General features: G+C 35.4%; 1 protein-coding gene across 2 annotated transcripts in view; it reads left to right on the forward strand.

Moving 5' to 3' along the window:
- Window positions 1-11513: 11513 nt before the first annotated feature.
- The window catches only part of LOC145669702 (uncharacterized), a 34981-nt gene continuing 25661 nt past the window's right edge, over window positions 11514-20833 (forward strand). The window contains exon 1 of one of the 2 annotated variants that reach the window (XM_081737996.1): window positions 11514-11832. In XM_081737996.1, the coding sequence (XP_081594122.1) occupies window positions 11809-11832 (24 nt within the window). In that variant the 5' untranslated portion in view covers window positions 11514-11808. The remainder of the gene's footprint in view (window positions 11833-20833) is intronic. The other variant, XM_081737997.1, reaches the window with a different exon arrangement.

Here is a 20833-nt window from a genome sequence, read left to right on the forward strand (position 1 = left end):
AACATCATTAATCATTCATTAAAACTTTTAAAAAATAAATTGCATAGATTTCATTTTATTTACAATCATCACAAAATAAATATGAAATTCAACTGTAATTACATAGGAGAAATTCGTTACTATCTTCTCCAGTTCATTACCAAAGATTGACATCCGATATTGTTTCTTAACGAATCTTTATTACTAACTATAAGGAACGGATGAAACCACACAAGATAACAATGGGTCATGTCGCCCTCAAGGCATCCGCTCCTTTTGTTTTCCTGTGCCTGAAACCTACAGTCTCCTCTCAGAGATCTTTGGCCATGTCGATTTTCTAAGTGAAATCATGCAGAGGAACCTAGCATTTAGCTAATTGATAATCATGCAAGGTTGATAAATTAACGTTCAAACATTTCATTATACTTATCATAATGAAACCCATACTGTTCTATGAAACCATAAAAATGAAATTAGCAAAAGGAGAAAACATACCTATTACGTTATCTTCTAGATGATGCTGCATCACACAAATTGCTACCGTATTCTGATATATATTATCACCGAGCAGTGTTCTGTTATCAAGGCAATTTTGAACACATTACCTAAGCATACACCCCACGGCAACACAAAATGACGAGCAGATCAATAACACAAAATACGTCAGGCATAAGGACCGCAAGGTAAAAATAAGATCAAAATCGGTAAAACTAATTTTTTTATGGTATGCAACAAATTTTTCCAGCATTCCGTTTTAGATTACGCCAATTTCTCAATTACTGTAGTATCGCAGTAATGCTGAAAATGACACACGTTTCAAGTTTGTAACATTTTTTTTACAAACAGTTCTAAGGACATAATTTGTATCTAATCGTTAATTAACATTTCAGCACAGTTTATCTGATAATGACTCACACATGACATTGCCAAAAAAAGAGGGAACGAAATACAAAAAAGAGAAATAGTGAAAGTAACAATATAGGTAATGATCTTCAGTTAATCTGATAGCAAGGAAGTTCGGTTGGAGTAATACATTTCACATCTTTTATGTCCTTCAGGCGAAAGAGAAGTTACATAGTGTTCTACAATACTTTAAAACATTTATGAATAATAAATATAGAAACATTTAGCAGTGGCAATTTACTCCAAGCTAAGAGTCAGAATTGTTTTTGTCACCCAATTTCCCGTCAACGAAAAACAATACAGAAAGAAAAAAAATCAAGAACACATTTCCTTGCAAGAACAAAATAACTCCCTCATTGAAAACACAGACACAGTATGAAGCAATTCAATTTCTAACTTTCCCCAGAGGTCGTGTTCACCGTAAGAGCTTAATATTAGCAACAAGCAAGAATAGAAACTTACGCTTCCACACTAGAGGAAATAGAACACCACAATCTCCTACATACACAGAACATGAATAATAATAATAATAATAATAATAATAATAATAATAATAATAATAATAATAATAATAATAATAATAAGAAGAAGAAGAAGAAGAAATCACATTATCTTTCGATATTCCTGTAGTTGGTCCATTCATTAATCTCTATGGGTTACTTTCTCAACAATCATGTCACCTTATTCAACCATTGAATTTCTAACAAAAATAGACAGCATGCGGTTATCCCTCTCCCAAAGGTGATTGACACCCCATTTCACAATCCCCCCTTCCTATTGCTAATCCGTACTTTACACCACAAAGGATTAGTAATTGTGTTTTATAAAAAAAGGTATCTATCCCTAGATAGAGAGTACAGTAGTGACGAGTCGATTAAATTTAAAACTCTCGAAATGCTTAAACATTTAATTTTTTACTTCCTTTTCCCCTTTTTAAAAAACATTTTCACTTCCTTTCAGAATCCTTCCTTTCTGATCGACATATTACCCTTACCTTCGCGCCATACCGGAAACTTGCTGCATCTAAATTATTATCCTTCTATACAACCCGTCCACACGCATAGCAACAAAAAATATATAAATATATACAATTAAAATTGCACTAGGAAATTATTGTCATATCTCTGCCTTGAATTGAGAAAAGCCTGCTTTTTTTCTATCAAATAAATCTGGTATAAAACCAATACACCCCACCTACCTACAAAACAAAACTAAAAATAAAGACCTATCCCTTATATTCTTCCTTTCACTTCATTCATAATCCCTCTCATCCATTAATCCAATCAAGCACAAATGCCTCCACAAGCCACATCGAGGACTGCAAAGGATGGAGCACATTGGATCGATTCTCCACGCTGGATTCGGCTTGCGTAAAACGACGCAGACGTCTCCTCCAAGTTTCCAATGAAGAAGATGGTTCCCATCCCAACTCAACCTACTGCCAACCTAATGTGTTGATTTCTAACAGAAATGAACTTGCCAATGAACTATTATGGTGTTTCAAGGCAACAACAGGGTGTTGTACTACTTGCTCCGGTGGATCGACTTCCAGGTGAGATGGCCCACGTGAGGAGCATTCGGATACCTGCACATCCCATGGGTGACAGAAAATCCCCCTTAAGAAGACTGGAGGACCGTGACTTGCCTTACTCTTGTTTTTATGGAATTTGTAGTGTGTGGAAAATCAGTTATGTTGTGTTTCAGTGGGATGTTGTGACTGTGAACTGTGATTCCTATTCGTGTCTATTTATTTTGAAGTTCGTATTAAATATGTTTTGTATTATTTACCAGCATATTTTGAGTGTAATACGTTTTGTGTGTCTCGACGTTTACTACCAGCAGAGATTTAATGAGCAAAAAAGGGAGTATAGACACACACTAAAAGGTGATATTCAAATAATATACACTTTAAGTGGAAGAGTGTGCTGAATGCAGATTTAATGAGAAAAAAGAGGAACAATTAATATTTTTTTGGTTATAACAACTTGTCCTAGCGGACAATGGATATAGAAGGTAATGAGACCTTTTAATTGCAAAAAAAATCTTTAAGTATTTAATGTGAAGTTAAAAGACTGATAAAATTGGGCAATATAATGGGAGTCAGGCGGACAGAGAGGGAAGAAGGAAAAATCACCGAGGCAATCGAGACGTCAAGAGTGATTTTGAGTTAGCCATGTGGAAACGAAGAAATTACTTATTTTGGGTGAGAGGTATCCACATTTACCTGTAAGTTCAACTACATCCTCTAGTAAAGAACTCAGCTAAAAAGAAGACAATCTGAGCCATCGTAGCTGGTTTCCTAGCGACAATCATATTAGTAACTTGTAACTTAGATGTTGTGCAAATAATCGCATTATGTACATGGTGTAAATAAAATTATAACTAACCATCTTGAGGTAAATTAAGGTTCTTTTACTTCTATAAAGGAGAGGTTAGAACCTGCCTCTCATGCTCTAATACGACAGTGTGGGATACGGTGCCAAAATAACTCTAGATATTTCAATTAACCCTTTCTATTTATCGCTGCATACGTCGCTAGTCAGTACAACGACTCAGCGTTTTTTGTTTGTTTGTTTTTCGGCCCATTCAGTGGCCCCGGGCTGTGCGGGCATAGCCCCCCCAGTACAATAAACTCATGACACTCCTATTACAGTCTGAGGTCTGTCTCCCCCCCAGTTTTTACCTTCTATAACCGCCTCTGGACTCATTACTCACAATTCACTAGTTAAAATACACTCACAATAATAGTAACAGTTACGAACCATAGGAATTATCAGATATATAATGAGTCCAGGGTTGAATTACGCCACTATATTCTTCTCTTAATTTATATAAACGACTTACATCAATTTCTGTACTCCCGTGATATAGTCTTATATGCAGATGATGCAAATAATTTAGTGAAAGGAAGCATAATGTCGCACCTAGAAAATAACTTTAAGTTAACTGCTGAAAGGTTGACAACGTGGGCATCTAGTAACAAGTTAGTGATAAATGTGGACAAATCTAAAGTACTATATTTTCATCTTTCATCCAGAAAGCTAAAAACTTCATCAATTAAGAACGATTCTCTACTTTTAAGTTATTCCTCCTCAGCAAAATTCTTAGGGTTAATTATTCAAGATAGACGTGTCTGGGAAGAACATATTATAAGCTTAAACAATAAACTATGCAGTCTAAATTTTGTATTATATAGACTACAAGATACTGTTTCTCGACATACTTTGCTTTTGCTCGACATACGGAAAGATATATTCACTTCTCAGTTTTACTCTTTCTTAGGAGCACTCAGAGTTACTTTCTGAGGAGCTTCGCACCTTACCTTATCCACCTTCCGCATACAGAAGAAAGCCATACGTATTATTTTTAACTTGAAATCAAGATCATCTTGTAGAGAAATATTTAAACTCCATAGAAATCTAACGCTCCCATCTTTGTACCTATACAAAAGCATTATCTTTACTAATACTAATTGGTATTCCTTTACAGTTACATCTTCTGTGCATTCACATGATACGGATGATTATGTCTCGCAACAAACTTATAGCTCAATTAGAAACAGTGTGTACTCTATATGTACAAGATTGTATAATCACATACCCCAGCATTTTAACCCTAGATTACTAGACTAATTTTTTTTTTGTCTTCTAATAATACACTGGGTGAAAATTCAACCACATATTTTTAATTGTTTTTCCTCTATGTGTGATTTATTTGATTTGAAGCTTACAGTTATATTTTAAAGTAGATACACTTATGCTTCTCTTGGACAATGTCTCGATAAATAATATCAAAGGAAACCTGTGCAAAACTTAAATGAACTAAAATCCCACTTTCACCAATAAAATATTAATCAACATTTGTTTAATCACTAATAATTAAACTTTTATGCTTTACCCAAAATGTTTACAAAACTAAAACAAACATTTCCATAAGTTTTCATTGTGTGTATTTTTTCTTTCGGCATATATTAAAATACACTTTTTGGACAATACGAGAAAAGAGGCGAATCAGACAATTGTGAGAGGTTATCTATACATTCAATACTAGACTATGTGAAAATTCACCCATTTCTTTTTTCAGAATACCACTCATACTAGCTTTGAAACTTCTTGTATAAAATAACAGAAAAATTCTGACCAAACCATATATTAACTAATGAATACTAGCGTTACAGTTTCAGCAAATTATCTTTGCCTTCATCAGACACATTATGAAATACAATTTCTAAGATTACAGCTTATATACTTCTTAAAATGAGAGGAGGTATTCCATGAACCAATCATATTCGTCCTTTCCTTTAACAATTTTTAATTAATACAAATGCAACTTTTAATGATCAACTTTCATTAAAGAGCTAAACTTTTAATTGGCATACCTGTGTATGAATAACTTTCACTTTTGAAAAACATAAACTTTTAATTGTCTGTTCAATACACCTGTTTTTACCTCTTCTTTCTTCTCTGTTTTATCCAATATCTTTCTCCATACATCATGTATATTTAGTCTGCTATTCCAATTCATAAGTTTCTCGCTTCCTTCCTCTCTTATCCATTCTGCCTCTTTCCACTTTCTTATAATGATTCTTTTCTCCTTTTCCAGCCCCTCTACACCTTCCCAGTCTATTTCGTGTCCTGTCTCCCTTACATGTTTATATATGTGTCTGATAAAAGCAAAGTTAATTTGCCGAAACTGTAACGCTAGTATTTATTAGTTAATATATGTGGTGAGAATTCTTTTTTCAGTGTAAAGTGCGTATTAAGGAAATGTTTATTTCTGAAAATCTACTATTCTTAGAGCACACGATTTTACTCAAATAGTGCTCTAAAAACTTCGCTACATTGTCATTCCACAAGTCTTTTAACTGAACTTCATAGAGGAACCCTTACTGACAAGCTTTACAGAAAGTGCCTCTGTGCTCATTACACACAAAAGAAGCACATTTGGAGAATTTTACAGCATACTTTCTGTCTACACGAGAAGGGCACAAGTAAATCATCCTGGACGGGCATCTTTCGTACGAAGTGCTGACACAGAATCTGAATATGAACTTCCTTCATAACCATTTATCTTTAGAATACTCTTAACTTTTGATCTCACAGACAACTGCAATGTTGGAGACTAGTCTTGTCATCATATGCGTTTGTGCTTATTTCAGTCCAAGATTAAAGTTAAATTCTTGGCGGTTTAATTCTTTTAATCCACTTCATGCCATGTTGAATTTGTGATTGATAATTGTATTAATGGCACTTGCATTAAGAATACCGTAGAAAACTGCCTGGCATCTCCGTGTTTTTCTGCTGCACGAGTACTGTTTGCACAGCTTGTCAAAAACATCTACTCCACCTTTTGTTCTATTATAATATTCTATGACCTCCGGCTTGTTACTTTCTTCTTATATGGTGGCTGAATTGTGCATGGAAGAAGCAACCAGCACAACTTTTTTCTTTGGGCTAAATGACACAAGTTGCAATTGATTATGGGTATCAAAAACGAAAATAGAAGTTTCTGGCTCACGATTCTTCGTACATAACAACTCTGGTGTTAATCTGGTTTGATTGATCTCACAGTTCCTACCATGGTCAAGTTGTGTTCCTTGAGCATCTTTGTCATCAGGGGGAAGCTGGTAAACCAATTATCTGTTGTTATGTTATTATTAGATCCATGAATCGGCTGTGCTAGTTCCTCTACAAAATATTCAGCCAGTCCTTTGTTACCATTTGGTGTTTTCTTCCCGATATAAGGAATTCCGCTTACAAGGTAAAATGAGTTAGAATGAACCATAAGAACTATGTTAACACCATATTTGTCAGGCTTGCTTGGTATATAAATTCTAAATCTGCAATTTCCTCGGAATGCTAGGAGTTGCTCGTCAATGGTCACTTCACACGATGGTTGATACTGCTTCATACAATGAGAAATAAATCTCTTCCACACCCAGCGTATGTGGGTAAATGGATCTTTAGTTTGTCTTTCAGCTCTATCTGTTTTATCATCAAACCGAAGGCAGTTTGAAGTAAACACAAATCTTTCATGAGACATGCACTTGGGCACACTTGCGAACCAAGCTCTCCCCATAAGACCTTAGTTGACATATAGCTCTAGCTCCTGAAATGGACAGAATACCAATATACGCCTTGGGTTCTTCAACACTGAGATCATTTGCCCGCCTGGGTTTCGAGTATAAGCTGTTCTTTGATGTGACATCTCCAGATTTGTGTAAAGTACAATTTTACTAAGCAGTTCGTCGTCCATGAACAAAGACCAGCAGACCATTTTAGAAGTTATTTTTCTTGTATCCCCTATAGGACCAGGAATGTTACGTATTTTATTTTTCGCAGATACTCTCGATTTGTTTCGAGGTTCAACAGTTGACCAAATTCCATGTTTTCTTCCTTTGATAACTGTATTTTTTAGAAGAAGATGATGTGCATTTTGAGAATTAGGTTTCCAGGGTAAACTTCTTAATTCTTCGGTTTTTTTCTTCAGATCTACGTCTTTGTTTTGAAGGATGTTTCACTGAGAGTGAATCGGCGTTTCTCTTTTTGGGAAGTTGTTTTGAAAAGCTATCTTCTTCGGAGTTGGATGAAGAAACACACTCGTTAGGATTAAAATCGGGATCGAAATCACTATCGTAACAATCAATAACATCGTCCTCAACTTCGTCTACTTCTAATTCATAAGGTTCACTGTCTACAAATTCTTCTTTAACTGCATCAAAATTGTCTGTATCAAGTTCTTCCAAAAGTGCACTAGCAATTTCCCGATTTCTCGAAATGTGTCTTTTATCCATGATATCCTTCACTCTCACCAACGAATTTCCTCCCAAGAGGAAAAAGCAAATTAATCCACACAACACTTCTTGAGCACTTACTATTAAGGCGGATTTTCATGCCCGCGTTAGAACGGAAGCATCACATGTAGCGTATTCACCGTAAATTATTTTCGTTTTCATACATCCGTGCGTGTATTGCGCCAAATTACTACTCCCTAGCTAATGCGCATGCGTAAAATAGAAAGTTTGCGACTTCCGCCATGTTAGTCAGTGAATACAATAGTGTACGCGCGCTACTTCCGTCAGAATTGAACAAATTTCTACTCTGACGCGAGTGTAGCGCGCCATCTCCGATGCGTGATTTCATTGGCTGTTTAGCACAATCGCTCGCAACTCACGGAGGTAAAGGACACATGAAAATCCGCCTTTACAGCACACAAATATGTGTGATGAATTCAATATTTTGTTAGCAAGAGTTGCTCATTCAATAGTAACGCAAACACTAGACTGGGTGAAAATTCACCCACCTGCCTGTATTTGACGCCGAACTAGATCTCAAAACACTACTTTCAACACTCGGTCACACACTGCTCAGAAAAAGAGGAGAATACCAGGAACCACATGATACTAGATAGTCATACCCTCTAGTAACACGCTACGAAAGCAAACTATGGGTGAATTTTCACCCAGTCTAGTAATCGAGGGTTAAAAACATTCAGAACATAAAGGTGTTTAAGAATGGTGTTCAAATTTCTTGTAGATAAAGGTTATTACAGCGTTACTGAATGTCTAGAGTGTAATTCTTAAACTATGTATATATTTAGGTGTAATCTTTGCTACTATTGTTTTGTTATCGATTGTAATCTAATCTTCTTTTAGTGTTTTATTTTACTTTTTACTATTATCTTTGTAATTTGATCAGGGGAGCCATTTCAGACTTCGGTTGAGGGGGGCAAGAGCACTACCGACATAAGACTTTCACGTTTTGTACTAGTATATTAGTAGACAATAGATTAAAGTATATGTATTCCTTATACTCTTGGGGGGAGGGGAATTGCTCCCCTTCTCCCTAAATGACGCCCCTGCATCTGATATATTATTTTCTGACGTGTCCTATGTGCTTGGTCAGCTGCAACATCTATGTACAGAAAGGATGAATATAAACTAAATTAATTAAATTAAACTAAAGCTGTCCTCACCAGAGTCAAATTCAAGACCCATTCCGTCGAAGGCGCAGGCATTAGTCACTAGACTAGTGGGTCTAGAATGTTATCATTTACCTCGCTTTATTTAGTAAGATATTATTTATGTATGCTAAAAATCTTCCTTTATTGTTATGAAATATTTCCCTCATTTAAAATTCTTTCCAACTGAAAGGAATCGGACAAACGTAAGTAAAAAATCCTGTCACTCCAATGTGAATAAACATCCATTCTACGCTATATGTTAAAAAAAAGAGTCCATCATGTGCACAGAGCCGCACTTTGCTATTTACTTCTCGCTGTATTCTGATGGACTCGATTCTCTCTTGTTTCGGACTTATTACTCCTTCCATGGCTTGCTTTACTGGCCCTACCAGGGGTGCCCACAAGCGGGGGCTATGACGCAAACTGCGTCATTGAAATATTTCTGGGGGGGGGTAAAAATCTATATGAATATGTTTGAGGGGGTGTAAAAATTAATCGAAAAGATTTATTTTCATGGAAAAACACCTATGGATAGACAATTGCGGGGAGGGGGTGCGTCATAGACATAAGAGGGGGCACCACTGGGCCCTCCCCACCCGACGATAACAGGACAAAGCAACGCGTACGCTACTTTAACGAATTCAGTCAAAGCTCTTTACGCTGCTTAAGGGTTAGTTTCCGTCAGTAGATATATGAATAAAAAAAATGTGTTTTGTATACGCAGCTTGTTGAATGCACTGCCACGGAGTTGAGTCACTGATTGAGCATAATAAAACCGAATACAGAAATGATCCAGAATCGAATCCAGAAAGCGCGTACATGAAGTCATGAACGCAGGATCATCAACGCAGGCCACTGAGTGAGAATAATTAAACCGAATCCAGCATCGAGTCCAGAGAAACCGAGCACAGACAATCGACTACATTGAGGAATCGAGTGGAATCGATTGTTCGACTCGATTCTGCCCTCTCTAAGACAAGACAATGTTTATACAACAGTGCCAGATCTAGCATAATGATGCTAGATCTAGCATAATTTGCATGTCTTTTTGCATCTAGCATCTTGCTTTTAGCATCCTTCCCCAATCTAGCATAATTTCAACAAGTTTATCAAAAAGCCACAAAAACTGGAGATGAGAAAGAAGTTGTTCATGGTAGGAAAGCGGCAAAAATGTATTCTCTCCCATTGATTCATACAATCAGTAATCCATATAGGTAGTCTTATTCTTCGAAGGAAGTTTGAAACGGCGGCAGTTCATCCCTTTACAAATACTTGTGACTCAAAGACCTTTCGCTATGTGACCCGGTCAACGCCAGAGATGTTTTTTTTTTTTTTTTTTTTTAGCTCCACCCAGGGTTTTCTAATCCTTTGACTGTGAGGTCATTTTCTTTTAAAATATGTAAACAAACACTTTCCATTTATTTATACGAAATATTTTCCTTTCTTTATTCTTAATTCCTAGCTGTGAGTCTGGCAACGACTGCCCTAGTTTAGTTAAAGATTTGGTGCCTGAAGTACTGAGTTCTGTTCTAGCGTATTTTAATTTACGTTATCGTATCTCAACTTAGTTTCTCTTCTTTAAAAATTCCTGAATTAGTAAATATGAGGATCTAGCATAATTTGTCCGAATCTAGCATAATTTCGATATGTTTTGGAATAATTCCAAGCTGTGAGTCTGGCAATGCTGATGTTTAACTCTATTACAACTTCCTTAACGGGTTCGGCAGTGGCTGTGATAGTGGGTGCCTCGTGTCTGGTGGTGCTCCGTGAGGAAGAAGATTAAGTACTCGCTATACTCGCTATACACCTACACTACACTTACACTTTCTGTTCCATTTACACGTACATACATTCCCTTCTTTTTCCACACTTTCTATTTCTCCTTTATCTTTTCATTTTATACTTCCCACTTTCCTCTACTTTTTTGCTGTGTTCACCTTGGCTTTTCGCCCTCTTTCCCTGTCTGAACTCCTTTCCCGACTTTGACTTTGACTTTTTTTTCCGACTCGTGTCCTTTTCCCGATTGTATCCTGTATTTTATTCTATTTTGCTTTTGAATCATAAATCCTCTGAGGTACACATTTGACCATTTTTGCATTAGTAGCACATATGACTAGTGAGCCGTGCACCTACCTAGTTGACCGATAATGGTCTACGACAAGACAAGACAACGCTATGGTTATGGACCCTTCACCATCAAACAAATTTTGACGCACAATGATTTGGATATCCTGAAACATTTAATCATTTTTTTTTTCAAGATAATGGACTTGTCCTTTAATTTACTTTAATCATTACGTGGTTAATAATATCATGTGTTCTTTTACATTTCATTTTCCGGTGGTTAAAAAAAAATCACTAGAAAATCTTAGCTCTGTATTTCCCACATAGGCAACGGAATTAACATCACTAATATATTCCAACAAGAGGGAATTACTATTCCAGTTCTCATTTTTCAATTTCCACCGGAAAAGGTCAAAGCACACCTACTAAGCAACAAACACATGCCGCCTTATGCAAAGTCGTTTCGAAGAATGATTAGCGACATACTAAAATACTGACTACTGCAGGAGACTTAGGTTAGTCGTACTCTTTAGTGTGGCACTAATCGCGCTTCAAAACGACTCTGCATAAGGCCCAATGTTACTCCGCTTACAATTCCAAGGATATGGGTGAAACAGACTATGTCTGCACTCTGATAATGCAACACTTCTTGATAGGTGAAGGTGAAGGTGTGACAACTTCCTTAACGCATTTAGCACGTGCTCATGCATTTTCAACTTTTACATTTTTATTATTACGATATATTTACTACTTTAACTACTATTACGACATATTTACTATAATGTTTTTCGACTTAGTTGCCCAGAAAGATTTAGCACTAGGGTTTTATTCTGAGTGAAGAAAAATAAGAATCCGAAAACTGACACATATTGGAAATTTGTATACTCGTCTTATTACTGGATGGCAATACTCCATTTGGAACAGGTAATATTTAATCGTTTACAAAATACAAATATTTCATTGCAGACTCTGAATTTATTCGCGCCTGTCGATTAATTGGATTGGATAAAGTGTGGCTTTAAACAACTGTGTCGATTGCTCGGATCCATATATTTGTAAAAATTACAGGAACAAATTTGTATCCCAATATTTAAATAGACCAATGAGTAAATAATCGAAATATGTTGTGTTCTTTCCTGTGAGATGCAAATCTACATAGAAACACGCTAATGAAAGTAATCTGTAAAAGACGGTTTCGCCCGTAAGAATAATATCAAAATTATTCAGAGCACAAGCACGGCGTGGGGGTAAATCTGTAACAATTGGGCGCGTCAACGACAGTGTGTATACGGATAAACGAGACTGGTTGAAACAACAATTCATATGATATATATATATATATATATATATAAAACACGTCTTGCGTGGTATTCCATGATCATTTGATACATTGCCTTTGCGTATCACCTTCATGTATAATATCATGATTATGGACCTGGAAAGAAACACACATTGCATTTAATTTAATATACATTTGAGGAGAAAAATCCCAATATATTTTAGTTGCTTATACAAGCCCATTGTTATGTCAATTTTCATATACTGTACTATAATTTGTGCCCCTCCCTTAAAAAAAAAAACAAAAAAAAAAAAAAAATAGTCTGGAGTCCCTAAAAGCAATATGTTGTGTAGTACCCTTGAGTATTGCTACAGTCAATCGGTATCTTTCTCCTATTGCATTACATAGTTTCTAAGTTAGTTATTAATACAGTGGGTTTCGAAGTCTGACAAATTATTCTCTGTCGTCATTTTCCCTAAAATGTCTTCCCTACACAACTTCAAATAATGCAGAATTAAACTTCATTTTTGTTCGTGATTTGGAGTTAAGTGCCATATCGCCGGACCAATTTGAGGAAATTTACCCGTCCGATTGGAGAATTTATTTAAGTTTATGAGGAGGAATGAGCACAAGGCAGGTAAGGGGAATAGTAAAAATTAAGAAAGTGATTGTATTTGTTGATTGTTTTTAATGTTGTTAGCTGCACTGCAGATTTCGGATGGACTATTTCGCGGAGAGATACAGTTGTTTTAGCATACGGATCCATAAATTGTAAAATATACAGAAAAAAATTGGCAAGTTTTAAATTTTCCCATTTCTTGTCAGAACAGAACCCAACCAAACCCTGCCGGGCTTCTAACCCGTTCTTTCTACTACTATTACTACTATTATTCCTGCTCCTACTACTACTGATACTTATACTATGGATCCGTATTAAAGTATCTGGTGCTAGGGGTTTGGGTTCTATCCCAGCCCCCGCCAAGTGAACTTTGTGGTAGACAAATACCGTGTGTGTGGGTTTTCTCGGGGTTCTCCCGTTTCCTCCCACTTTCTTCATTCCGCCATTTCATTCATTACTCATCATCACCGTCTCTTTTAGCCTAACCGGGATAATCGTGGGACGTAAAACTCAAAGATTTCATTTTCCGTATTAAAGTAATACTGCACGCCTAATGTTACGTAATTTAATGTAATCCAACAATATAACCGAATCAATACATTTTGATGCTTTTTCCTTTCAAAGCGGTCCGGCGATACGGCACAAATGCCGTAATTTGTCACCGCACACTGATATCTTTATTATATTTTTGGTTTGTCTGAGGCATAAATTTCGTATACTTCTGCAAATCTGCCAGTAATTATGCCGAGAGCCACCAGCGGAACTTGTCTCGACATAAAGTACATGTTACTCCATATACACAAGTCCCAGAAACATTTTTTTTTTTCGAATTAACAGGTTTTACCCGCAAATTATCTCCCTGTGTATTTAATTTAGACGATATATAGAAACTACCATATATGGCATGCAAAACAAACTTTATAAAATATTAATTGGTGTCAGAGATATTATTATGTAACTTCGAAATAAATACATTGGAAGAATCTGACTTCAGTTTACAAATCCTGTATTTCTACGGTAAATTTCTTTTTGTAATTCATTAATTGTTTGTTTTTAATTTATGTGGGCTATCCAGATTAATGAATTAGCAAAACATAACTGCATGATGTCTTTAGAAGCAAATATAAAGGCAAATCTGAGTACATGCTGTTGAAAGCCATAAAAGTTTGATTTCTATTTGCTAGCACGTAGTAAAAATAATTGCAATTTCTAAGAAGCATTGTTCTGTTTCACATAACACTACAGTTCTTATTATTAAATTACGTTGAAATAATCTGCACCAATAGTCCTGTTGTATATATATATATATATATATATATATATATATATATATATATATATATATTAATTTTTTTCCCGGCCAGTCATGTAAATAATTCATTTATTATTTCGATTCAGTGAATCAATTCTTTCGGCTCAGTTCATACTGGCTCTTCGAACGAGTTTGTTCCAGTCGCTATGTCAGAGTGACTCTTGTACAGGATGGTAAGAATCTATTTGAACAAACTTCGGGGCTGATTCCCAAAACCGAAACCAGCAAAAATATGCTGTGGAACTGTGGTTAGTGACGGATAGTTTCGGCGATATAAGGTACCGGAGGCGTGGGAAAATGATTTTCAGATATATATAATTCAAGAACAACGCAAAGTAAAGTGCGGTTTAGAACGTGACACTCAAAATAATATCTGCTCGACTGTAATATATGTTTCAAACCTGCACAAGATGTGTGCGATGGATTTCCCAAAGGAACGTAGGGATTCGCTATAACCTGGCAGATAATCCCTAGATAGATGTAACGAGACCTTGTGAACACACTAACTTCCGAAACTGATATTGGATTCCAATGACAGTTGGCTGATATATTGAGTGCCTTAATGCTGTGATCCAGTTCGACGATGGGTATCGTGGGTGCAAGGGGAGCTAACCCTCTCGCCCATATAGACTTGGCAGTGACCATGGAGCTAGAAAGACGAACGAACTCGACTCGCAAACTTCTGTACAACTGAACACAAACGAAAGCGGGTCTAATTTCTGAACCATGTGTAGCTTTTGAAGTCTAGCATGAAACATATCCAAACATGTATGTTTTTCCAGGTTACATCCGTTGTTACGCACATATTTTCTTCGCGTTTTTACAATATCCTCACTCTTTCTCCATCTAATGTCAGTCCTGATTTTTTTTTTAAACAATAGTTTATTCACATACAGAATTACTTCGTGGCTAAGTAGCAATTTTCATTACTTTGCCCTCCTGAGGTATTACGCCCCAAAAATGGCATCAGAATCAGAAACTTCAACTTTGAACCCCCATAAATCTACGGTGCCAGTAGTACCATAACTGTGGGTATTTCTGCAGACTCTCTACATGCAATGGTATTCATCGCAGAACTTATAAATCCCTGTTTATGCCATTACAGAACGCAGTTGCTTTAAAAGTAATTGTGTGTACCTTTCCTGGTGTTTCCACTTATTGGTTTGATATCTTGCATGTTTATTTAGAAACAAGCGTATATATTCTTCGTGTAAATCAGTCTCTCCTGTAAATATTCAATAATGTTTGGTATTTGTTTGGTTCATACGCCCTGAGAAGCTGTAGTTTCTGTACAAGCTTGCAAATGCAAAAATTGGCACTCCACCGACAACAAATATGGCCGCATTTAGGAGCACTTGTACATACAACAACGTGAATAGTGTTATTCATTCACGAGGTTCAACACACTCAATTTTTTTTGTAATTTTCGGAGATGGTTCAGCAACCTGCTCAGAACCACTTCGTGTGGATTGACCCGTGATTGTTATTCTGATTCCAAAAGATAGCTTTGTGATCTCCTTTGCTGTCTTGTTTAGAGAGGGTAAAATAAAGGGGAGTAACGTTAGAAATATCAGGGTAAATGGAAAGAAACAGACTGACTAGGGTAGAGCGTTGTGTAGATCACTTTATGTTGGGTGATTCCTATAACTCACTGAAGTCGAAAAACAACATAGTATCGGTAAAAGGTTGATTGGCTTTTTTTTGTTTTCTACCATTAATGTTTTCCTCAAAATATCCTGTTGTACTGCGCCTCTTCTGCATATATGCGTAATTTGAATCTGCTTTAGTTTTCAAACTTCTCACGTGCGGAGTTTAGAGTTGTATAAACAAAACCTAGAAGAAGTTTACGAAAATAATCTGACAGATATAAAACTTAAAACTAAGTATATGATATCCTTTACCGTAGTATTGGCATTTTAAGGTTTGTAGTAGCCGTTTTGTAGTTTCTTCTAGATTGGAATGGCAACGTTGATCTATAGTTTCAACAATAAGTAGCGCCTCATATATGGCTAAAATTGCTAAAGAAAATGACAAATATTGGTTCAAGGGGCATCCATTAGAGGCAATAGCGTAACATTTCACGGTTCATTATAAATAGCGAAGTTAATGAAGTCGAAAAATTACCGTTTAAGATATTTCGCTTTCTACGTTGTGGGATCTATAGTGAGGCATTTGGAACTATATTTATTTTACCGATTATTCATATACCTATATGTATAGTAAGTTATTAAAAAACATGAAACCGAAAATGGAGACTGTTGCAGTATGCTCGAAAAGTAATGTACGCCTTTGGTTCGGTAATACTGATAGTATTGTGTTTCCCCAATTCTTCTTCTGTGATGTATACGAAAATCAGAAAAAGGTTGAGGTCATAAAGTACTAGTGAAAGCAAAGAAGAGCTATAGCAGATTGATATATATTTAGAAAGGTTTACTTATCTTTTTATTGTCCATATGTGTGAGTGTCTATTTATTATAATTTGCTTCAAATTTTTTTTTAAAAATAAGATTCATCAATCATTCTTAGATTTAATGAAACCGCAATATCCCGTATCAAATGCCCCTTATTTGATTTTCTAGTCACAGCACGAACGATATTGCAGTTTTTAACTGTATCTTATGACATAGACTATAAGATGAGAGAAAAGCATAACAAACAAATTGCACATGTGTTTTCTTCGTTTTCTCCTGGTTCCTCCCACTCTGTCTTCTCTGGCCTACTGAAATAATTGTGGGAGGTAATATATTTATGGAAACCTATAATATTGCTTATTCCTTAGTTACTTCATTTATTCTTAAAGATTTTATAGTTGGGAAAATTCGACTAGAATATTTCGATCTCCATGGCTTCCTACCTGATCATTTCCAAACCTCGCAGTTAAGGTCGTATCCATCAATGCCTTCATTTGGTGTTTGAGCTGAATTTTACCTTATGGATTTGAAAAATTTAGCTGATACAATATCTCGTTCTACATTATCTTAACTATTGCTACTTAATGAGAAATTGCCAAACAACGTGGAACGAGCCTAAACCTCGCCTATTTTTTTTAATACTTAATATTTACTTTTTAATTAACTTATATGATATTTATGTTCTTTACAATACCACTGTGTAAATGTTAACTTGCTATAAAAATATATATATTTATTTATTTATAATAGGCTTCGTATAAAGGACTATGTCATTTTACACTGAAACATTTTAACTTTTTGATAACCCAGACAGAAAATACAGGTGGTTTACAGGCGCCTGTGAAACATGCATAAACAGGCATATTTTTACAGGCGCCTGTACATGCGCCTGAAAACGGAACACTTTTAAACGCATGAGACAGGTATGTATTTTTTTCACGATCATTGCATGTTCATTTCACGGAAACAGGTAGTTTTCATGTTGATAAAGTTGCAACCTTGCAACGTGAAAACTGCGTGTAAACAACATGTAGAGAGTGGAAAGACATGTACGTAACCGGCATATTCCATGTAGTTGACATATACGTTACCTCATGAGGATCTGACGACAGCTGCTTTTCATTTGATAAAAATGTAATTGACATGTTAAATACACGTGAAATACAGGTGTTAGCAAATTAGTGGGCGTGTTAGCGAATTATACATGTAAAGTACATCGCATTAAGTGTACATGAAATTTGCGTGTAACAGGTGTTGGACACGCATAAGACATGTACGTTCCATGTATATACGGCAGAAGAGACATGTAGGTAACATGTACATGGGAGCCACATGTAACATGCATGTTAAACGTTGATCACATGTACATGTAACATACATGAGACCTGCATGTTACAGGTGGATTACATGTACCTGTAACATACGTGTTACAGGTGGATTACGTGTACCTGTAACATACGTGTTAAAGGTGGATTACATGTACCTGTAACATACGTGTTACAGGTGGATTACATGTACCTGTAACATACGTGTTACAGGTGGATTACATGCACCTGTAACATAGTCTTACAGGTGGATTACATTTACCAGTTACATACATGGGACATGTCTGCTGCAGGTGGATTGCATGCACCTCTAACATACATGGGACATGCATGTAATAGGTGGACTACATGTCCCTTTCACACACGTCGAACATTTATGCGATGAGCATTGAATGTCCATTGCACGCATATGGCATCATGCATATTACGTGTGTATTACGCATGCACGTAATCAAGTTGTAGCATGAATTTTGCTTGCTTTGCAATGGAGATGCAGTGCTCATGTCATATATATGTCCAACGTATGTAACAGGTGCGTGTAATCCACCTGTAACACACATGTCCAACGTATGTTAAACGCACATTGCACGTACTAATAACGTTGACTTCAGATGAATCCACTTTGCACCTTCCACTGATATTTGCTCTCTCTTCCAAAAGAATTGCATAAGCCACATGCAGTGGACATTAAAGAGCATTAACGCAAAACAAACTTCCATGTACCGTACATGGGCATATTCGACTTCTAAACAGAAGGCCAACACAGAACGTGCAAGGGTGTATTCATCTGAAAGTAACATGTAGTTCAATAGTTCACCTTATATATATATATATATATATATATATATATATATATGGTCGCACAAACGCATTGTCAAGCAACTGAGTCAACTTATAACGAACCTATTACATTTCTTTCCCTACAAATTTAAATATTTTTCAATTTGTAAACAGCTAACAAATAAGCAATTTAAAGGAATTGTCGTTTACCATATTTATTCTTTACAGGTTTGCTCACTATGATAATACTAACTTACTGTTATAAAGAAGAAATGAGATTTTTTATTTTATATTTTTTATTCTTTTGTACAAAAAATACAAAATAATAAAATTACATATTTATGTACTTGTTACAATAATTTTTTTGACCCATCTAGTAATTCCAATCAACAGTGGTTTTCCGATTGCTTAATCTCGCGGAAGTGATTCTGCACGTGAAAAGTAAAGAACAGATGTCCTACAATACATAGTTTCCGACGGAGCGATTCGAAACGTCGAGGTGCTATACAAAAAGAAATTTTCAAAATAATTTTAGCTGCTATCACCCTTACCTATCTTGAACGAAGTAGATTGCAAGTTTGGTCGAGAGATAAGTTTTTAAAATATATAACCACACCTCGAAATTACACCAATCTGAAAAGTCCTTACGTCCCTTTAACTATTGTCTATATACTAATACCAATATATATATATATATATATATATATATATATATATATATATATATATATATATATATATATATATATATATATATACTGTACGGTCAAACTAACCGCAATCATTACAATTTTAAAAAATAAGTAATAGCAAGCAGAACAAAAGTCCGTTATAAACAATATTTTAAGTACGAAACATTTACCATTCATTCAAATAAAGAAAACTTTACTAGATTACATCAGCACACACACATGAAAATATGAATGAGGAAGCTTATTTCCTAAATTGAAAACGTTATTCTAAAGAAATTGTGAAATACAGTTATGATGAGAACTTCCTAAAGTTTGGAATTGAGCCCCTGAGATCAGAACAGGAAACAAACCTGTTAACATTGTTTAACTGCATAGTAAAAATACCATGAGAGTAGAAGCAGTTACAAGTTGATGAGAAAAATTAAATACAACACTTAATTCTTGCCTACATTTGATTAACATTAAATAGTAGGTACAAAAGTCACGAACTTAAATAAATGGAGGTTTGAGCCATAAGAAATAATGGCTCCAACTTCCATTTATTTATGTCCGTGACTGTACAAAAGTAGAAGTAATTTCACAACTAAACAGAGTTAATGCAGGTGGAAGTACATTTCAAGTTTGTTTTTACCTTCAGTACCCACTCTAAATTGTTTAGGCACAAATCTACCATGTGTGGTCAGAGAGTTTCTTTTAATTGGAATTTTATGACAAAATTTCACTCATTCTTTTCGCTACTCGCTGCTGTTGTAATTATAAACCTGCTAATATGAAAGTTTTGGGAAAAAAACTTTTCTCTTCTATAGTTAAGCATATAAGTTTCTTATGTAGCAGCTCATTTGTTAATATTACAAAATCTTCAATAACAGTACTGTTATCAGATTGGAATACATGTGTAATTGGTTGACCAGACCATTGTTCTCTAAACGCAGTATAAACTTGTTTCTTCTTAACAGAAAGAAATATATGTTCTTTGGAACAAGATTCACAATTAGCGATAATGAACGCACTAGATGGAGACCAGAAAATATTATTTTTCTAGGTTTGTTTAGTTTCAATGGTTTATTGGAACAAACATTGTATGAAAAAAAAAAAAAAAAGTTGTTACACAGTATATTTTATGCTTGTGTTGTTGCAAAATTAAAAAAGTTTGAAGCGGGAATTCAATTGGGAAAACAATTCTTAATTGGTGAAAATTAATAAAAACAGTTAGTCTTCATGTCATACTTGGCACATTTGATAAACCAGTAAAGTGTGCTGTACAGCAGCTTGTACAGTTCAACGGGAAATATGGATGTAGTAAGTATTTACAATCTGGAAAATACTTACACCAGGGGCTACGTATTTATCCCTATAATAAGAATGAGCTAAAAGGTCCACCAAGGCTTCATGATGAACATCTGCAATATGCTAAGGAAAAGGTATTTGGTGCCAAAGGGAAGTCTGTTTTTTTAATCTTAATTCCTATCAACTCATTGACAGCGCTATGATAGATTATATGCACTGC

The sequence above is a fragment of the Thermobia domestica genome, chromosome 14, assembly GCF_964235325.1.
Source record: "Thermobia domestica chromosome 14, izTheDome1.hap1.1, whole genome shotgun sequence".
Classification (NCBI taxonomy): Eukaryota; Metazoa; Arthropoda; class Insecta; order Zygentoma; family Lepismatidae; genus Thermobia; species Thermobia domestica.